The sequence below is a fragment of the Akebia trifoliata genome, chromosome 6 (assembly GCF_017979445.1).
Source record: "Akebia trifoliata isolate Shusen 1 chromosome 6, ASM1797944v1, whole genome shotgun sequence".
In the NCBI taxonomy this organism is placed as follows: Eukaryota; Viridiplantae; Streptophyta; class Magnoliopsida; order Ranunculales; family Lardizabalaceae; genus Akebia; species Akebia trifoliata.
In genome coordinates this window covers 1,869,916-1,876,606 of record NC_141380.1, presented here as the reverse complement: position 1 = coordinate 1,876,606, position 6,691 = coordinate 1,869,916, and the positions used below count along the sequence as shown (strand labels likewise).

Below are 6,691 nucleotides of genomic sequence, written 5' to 3'. Positions count from 1 at the left end.
TTGGTTTGATCAATTGCCACATGGCATGTCATTGTTGGGTCCACAGCTTCGCCTTAAAGAAATGTAGTCCATCCATTATAAAGGAAGTCGCACTCGTGGGCGTGACGATACTAAAACGTAGTGGGAACAAATGGGGAAGGAGGAAAAGAGAAAGTTTTCAAAAAAAATAAAAAACAATAATGAAAGAAAGAGAGCTGTGTGTTTCCGCGTTGACAGATAGACCATAGACCTTAGAGATAGAGAGAGAAAGACCGATACCTTCTTATAGAAAGTAGAAACAAAAGACATTTTCTCTCTCTCCCTCTCTCTCTTTCAAACAACAAACAACAACAAACGCTCCCTTTGACACACAACAGATATAAAGGATATTTAATCTTCTATCTTTCTTTCTTTCTCTCTAAGATTCACACCCTCAGTTCACACTAGCTTCATTTAAATTCTTTATTTATCTCTATCTCTCTATATCTATCTATCTATCTGTTTGTATTTGTGATGGAAGGGCATCATCACCATCATCACCACCTTGGTGTAGGCATCGAGACTACAGGAGATAGGGTTCCTCAATGGAGTCATCAAGAAACAAAAGAGTTTCTAAGCATCAGAGCAGAGTTAGATCAGACATTCATGGAGACCAAAAGAAACAAACTTCTTTGGGAAGTCATATCTACAAAGATGAAGGAGAAGGGTTACCATCGTAGTGCCGAGCAGTGCAAGTGCAAGTGGAAGAACCTTGTTACACGCTATAAGGTTGTCCTTCAACACAAGTATATTTCTTATTATTTACTAACATATTGTTATTGATCATTAGTTATCAAATACTTACATATATCTTCCCTAATCTTATTTGCAAATCATGAATTATTTTAGAAAATAAAATTACAAGTGAGGGAGAGAATTGGGTTTCTTCAACTATAATCCCAAACCTTTATAAAGTACGGGGATCGTCCCACGATCGATGTAAAATTTTGTCAATCTTTCCACAAGATTATTAAAGTTTTTGATAGATTGAATAGTTAGATTGATAAATCCAAAGGAAATTGCTATATTCTCTATTCAAAGTAAAGAAATGAGTCTAGATGTAATGTTGATCTAAAAGATCTAACTCTTATAGAATTAATAAAAATAAAAAGAATATTGATTATGAAACATACCTTGTGTGATTAATGACTGAAAAGACTCCATTAAGATCTTGGTCTCGACCAAGATTCACTTTTGAGATATGATATAGACTATGATAATGATTCCCCCCACCTTCATAGTTTTCTTATTTCCTCTCACTTGTTATATGTATAGGGAAGTGAAACTATGGAACCCGATATTATGCGACAACAATTTCCCTTTTACAACGAGCTTCAAGCCATCTTCGCCACTAGGATGCAAAGGATGCTATGGCTCGAAGCTGAAGGTGGAGCAAGTAGTAGCTTGAAAAAGAGAGGGATGCGATTATCGTCCGATGATGAAGAAGAGAACGAAGAAACCGATGATGAGAAGGGTAATATTAAGAAGAAGAGAAAGGGTAAGAGCACAGTTAGTACTACTAGTGGTAGTGGTACTAATAATAATTTGCAAGAAGTTTTAGAGGAGTTCATGAAACAACAAATGCAAATGGAGGTGCAATGGAGAGAGGCTGTAGAAGCAAGAGAAGAAGAGAGAAGGTTGAAGGAGATGGAATGGAGACAAAGAATGGAAGCATTAGAGAAGGAGAGGTTGTTGATGGATAGGAGTTGGAAGGAGAGAGAAGAGCAAAGAAGGATGAGGGAGGAAGAAAGAGCAGAGAAAAGAGATGCACTCATTACAGCTCTTTTAAACAAGCTAAGACGTGAAGACATGTAGGAGCTTTATAAAGAAGATCTGAACTTTGTTTCTTGTGTTGAAGAGAAAGCTATGAGGTTTGTCTTGTAACTCTCTTTTTTTTTTTTGGTGTTTAGATTTAGATTATAAATGAGAAGTTGATATTTTTGTTCTTTGGTTTCCTCATCTTATATATATTTTTCCTTCGTATTCAGCTCTAAAGCCTTCTTTGCGTGAAAATTAGGCAAAGTGAGCTTTTATTTTTACTTTATAAAAAAAATCTATATTTATATTATTATATCTATATCTATGAATCCATTCATGCAAGCTAATTAAAGATTATGATCTTCCCCCATCCATACCTTTATATATCTCTACCCCTAAAAGAGACAATAATATACAAAATCACAGAATAGAGCAAAAAATAATTTACAAACGTCGGTTCTTGTGTAGAAATCTAGTGCAGCATGTGTTAGTGTGTGTTTGGTAACACTTCTGAAGTCTGAATGGAGGTGGTCCACCATTAAAATTCAGACTTCAGATGTCTTAATCTTGTTTGTTTATTTTCAGATTTAAGAACAAGAAGACATTTTCAGTCGAAAAAAATCAGCAATAAAAAGTTGCTGGACGAAGTTCTGAAATCTGAAAAATATTTTATACCTAAAATACCCTCCTCAAAATAATTATTTCCATCACTTATCCCTCTTTTGTAAAAATCTTTAAACCCTTACCTCTCCTTTCTCTTCTACATCTCCTTCATGTCCAACTCGGCTTTCAAGATCTACAAAGGTATGTGCATCTACTACTCTATTGTTATTCCTTGATCGATTAATAGCATGTGAATCTCATATTGAGAAAATTTCAAAATCAAAACTTCAACAAACAACCAAATCAAAAATCAACACTCAAAACTTTAACAAAATCCCAAAATCAAAACTTTAACAAACAACCAAATAAAAAATCAAAACTTCAACAAAAATCCTAAAATCTCAAATAACCAACCGAACCCATTATGGAGAAATCGAACCATTTTCAACGTCTTTCCTTATTTCTCTCTTCATCTTCTCTTTATCTTTCCTTCTATCTTTTTTGTTTTTCTTCTTGCATAAAGTTGGGTCATTAGACGAATAGAGAGAGAGAGAGAAAGAAAGAGAGATGGATAGGTTTTGGTAGGTGCATGAGTTGTTTCCTTAGTCCTTAGGTGGACTCTTTAGGGTGTATGAGTTGTTTCCTTGGTCATTGAATGGACTCTTTAGAGTGTATGATTTGTTTAATTGGTTATTGTGTTTTACTTGGTTCTTGTATTTTCTTGGTTTTGATAAATTGGAGAGAGAGAGAGAGAGAGAGAGAGAGAGAATAATATAAATGAGAGAGACGAAAAACAGAAAATTGGAAAAAAATTATATTATTTTATATATAAATGATTTGTTTTTGTATTTTGAATGAGAATTCAATTTGAAAATTACCATCATTATGCATGTTTTTTGGTTAACAATTTATTATAATTACAGAAGGGTAATATTGTCAAAATGATCATTATGTTTTAAAATTCTATTTGTAACCAGAAGCTCTTATAAATTATAAACAAACAACTTTTCCAGAACAAGATTCAAGATTTCAGATTTCAGACTTCAGACTTCAGATTTCAGACTTCAGACTTCAGACTTCAGAAGTGTTACCAAACATACCCTTAGTTATACATTAGTGAATTTTACACACTAAAATAGATGTAGACAATGTGGCCTTCAATTAGAATTTGAAGCAAGAATCGTGATATATTTGACTACCTCACATGGCACACTCAATGGACTTTCCTGACGTGACAAGTTGGGAACCACAGATCTGTATGCATCAAGATACAAAACTGCACTTCCACATTAAAAAATGTGTATCCCAAGGTATATAGATCTACAGTTCCCCGAACTTGTCATGCCAGGAGAGTCGATTGACTGTGCCACGTGGGTTAGTCAGATTATCACGACTCTTTGAAGCAAACCTTTCGAAGTGTGTGAATTCATCTGGAAACCTCTCTTTAATATAAGTTATGTCAACCAAATGAACTATGGGATCAAGCTTTAGAATCAATAAAATCTCATTTTCTTGTTGTATGAAATGATGAATGAAACATACTTAAGCTCCTTAGTAATGCGTGTTAAAGATATAATCCATATTATCCCTCAAGTTATTTTAACATTTGAATGGTCCAGCTTCTTGATTACAACCAACCTCCATCCATGAGACATTCTTATAAATTTTAGTTTTTTTTTTTTTTTTCAAATGTTACTATTTTCAATCTGCAATTTTGTTTAGTCTAACTATGATCATTATAAGCAATCTCATTAAGATCTTTACAATGATCATTATTATTATATTTTTATTTAAATGTATAATTTTTTTTTTTTCTTGTAATATTCTTACAACCTTGACTTTTTCAAGGTCCACATTATGTAAATTAATATAGTTATTTTACAAGCTCATTTTTTTTAATTAAAATTTTCTAATTTTAGATTAAAAAAAAAATAGTATTTAGAAATTTCTGTTATTAAAATGATAATAATCATGCATGCTCTATATTTGGGTCATTTTATTATTTATAATGTTTACAAGTTTTGCAAATAATGGCTTTTGTTACATTGCATAACAAGTATTATTTAAGTATAAAAAAAACTTTTCAAAAATTGAAAATTTTTCAAACTTATATTTTTTTTATTATGTAAGTTCAAGTGTTGAATTTAAATTTCATCTTGAAATACATTATCAAGGCACTTTTAAATTTTATTTGTGGTTGCCATGGAGTCCAGTACATAATGTCTTTCCACTTCCCTTAAAGTGGGAATAATAGTGTTATACAGCCCATTAACTTATTTTAAAAATTGGCCAACACCACCCTTTACACTAATATTATGCTTAATGCACCCACACCCTTTGTGTCACTGAAGCTCTTTTACTACTTTCTTCCAAGAAAAAAAAAAGGAAATATGCCAACGACTAAACACAAAATTGTTGTTCTTGGACATTATAATTTATGGAGGACATTATAGTTTATAGTATATTTTAGATTGTTGGATTAAAGAAACAACCTGAATCATCCCTTAAATTTTTAAAATTTAAAAAGAGTCATGATTTATGGAGATGTGCAGTTGTGTATCCTGAGGAAAAATCAACCATATGCCATGTATGGGAGCGTCAGTTAATCATTATTCATTTTAAAATTTTCAAACTACTTAACTACAACTAATCACATTTGCGCATGTGGTATTATATCTTAAAGTGATTTTTTTTTTTTTATTATAGATTTTTCAAAGGAAAATGCTGAAGTGACTGCAAAATCCACTTCGTTTCACATTGCACTGACGTGGATGTACGGAATCATAGATGATTTTCATCGATATATGAGTGAAAAGCATCTATGGTTCTGTGCGCATCTCCACGTTAAAACAGTGTGAAACACAGTGAATTTCACAGTCGCTCCATGAAACTTTTTTAAATTGTTATAGTTTATAGCAATGTTTTAAAATCGACCAATGTTTCTCAAATTGGTTGGACCATATGGTCAGATCCCAGTTCAATTTAGTTGGACTGATTTTTTATTATTATTATATGTATGTGTGTACCTTTTAATTCATATTTAAAAAAAGTTTTATAAATTGTTATGATTTTTAAAGCATTAGTTTACAACGTAATGATTTTGTATCTCAACCTGACAGGGTAACTCAAAAACTCAATTGACGTGTTCCTTGCAATAATAATAGAGTTTTCCTCTCGGGATACACAACCACACATCCCCATAAAACATGTACAATTGTGTATCCCGAGGAAAAATCTACGATTCTTACACCTGCCACGTCGATGAGTTTTGAGTTTCCCTATTAGGTTGAGTTACAAAATCAACACGCTAGTTTATCACCTGTAAGTGAAGGAAATAATAGCATTAAATTTCTTCTTGAGATATTAACAACGAAATTCATAATTAAATATAATTAAATTATGATCTATATTTTTCTATTCTAGTCTTTTCACACATTGTTGATGTGGATCTGTGTAGGGTACCATAGATGTTTTTCATTGAGATACTAATGAAAAGCATCTTTGGTTCTATGCGCACCTCCACGTCAACAATGTGTGGATCGATGTTAATTTTAATGTCACTCCAACATTTTCCTTTTAAATACTCTTTAACACAATGTATATCGTTCGAATAACTTATTTTTCCTATTATTTAGCTTTTTCAATAAAGTTTCTTTTAGACCTATATAAAAATCTCATATTATTTATGCAAATATTTTTAATCATACAAAAGTAGGGTATTGTCTTTACTTAAGCAATACATTATCTTTACAATCTTACTCTATTGGTATTGTTAGAAAACTATCAATGAGATCTTTATGATAGTAACTATTATTAAATATGACATTTTTATTTATATTCTTTTTTTTAATATCCTTGTAAACTCATGATGTCTAAACAAGTGATATCTTTACCTTCCTATTTAACTTTTTGAGTGTGAGTTATTATTATTATTAATTAAACTATAAACAGGGATTCTTGATTACTAATAGATCTTCCAATTCATTAAGGGTGGAATATTAGTAGTAAGAGAAGTGATGAAGGATTGATACCGTCGAAAGGTTCCAACTTAGCAAAGTTGGTAAAGGTGTGTGGAGTTCAAATCTCGTTGAACCCAACTTCACATCAATTACTAAACATCTTGCTTGCCTAGGAAAAAAAAAGACTAACAACCTCCTTAGGAATCAACAACTTTCTTTTATCCTTAAAATCAAGTTTAATTAGTTTCTATTTGTTTCAATTTCTATTTTCGATTTAATTTGTAATTTTTTTTCTAATTAGTACAATTCCTCATTGTAAATATTTGAGATATTTGCAAAACATTGTGGGTCTA

General features: G+C 31.5%; 1 protein-coding gene across 1 annotated transcript; it reads left to right on the top strand.

Moving 5' to 3' along the window:
- The first annotated feature begins 295 nt into the window (after window positions 1–295).
- On the top strand, window positions 296–1,833 carry LOC147399503 (Homeodomain-like superfamily protein). The gene is made up of 2 exons (XM_086444880.1): window positions 296–747; window positions 1,294–1,833. Exons 1-2 carry the CDS (start codon window positions 493–495, stop codon window positions 1,831–1,833), a joined length of 795 nt encoding a protein of 264 aa, XP_086301006.1. The 5' UTR covers window positions 296–492.
- Window positions 1,834–6,691: the final 4,858 nt, after the last annotated feature.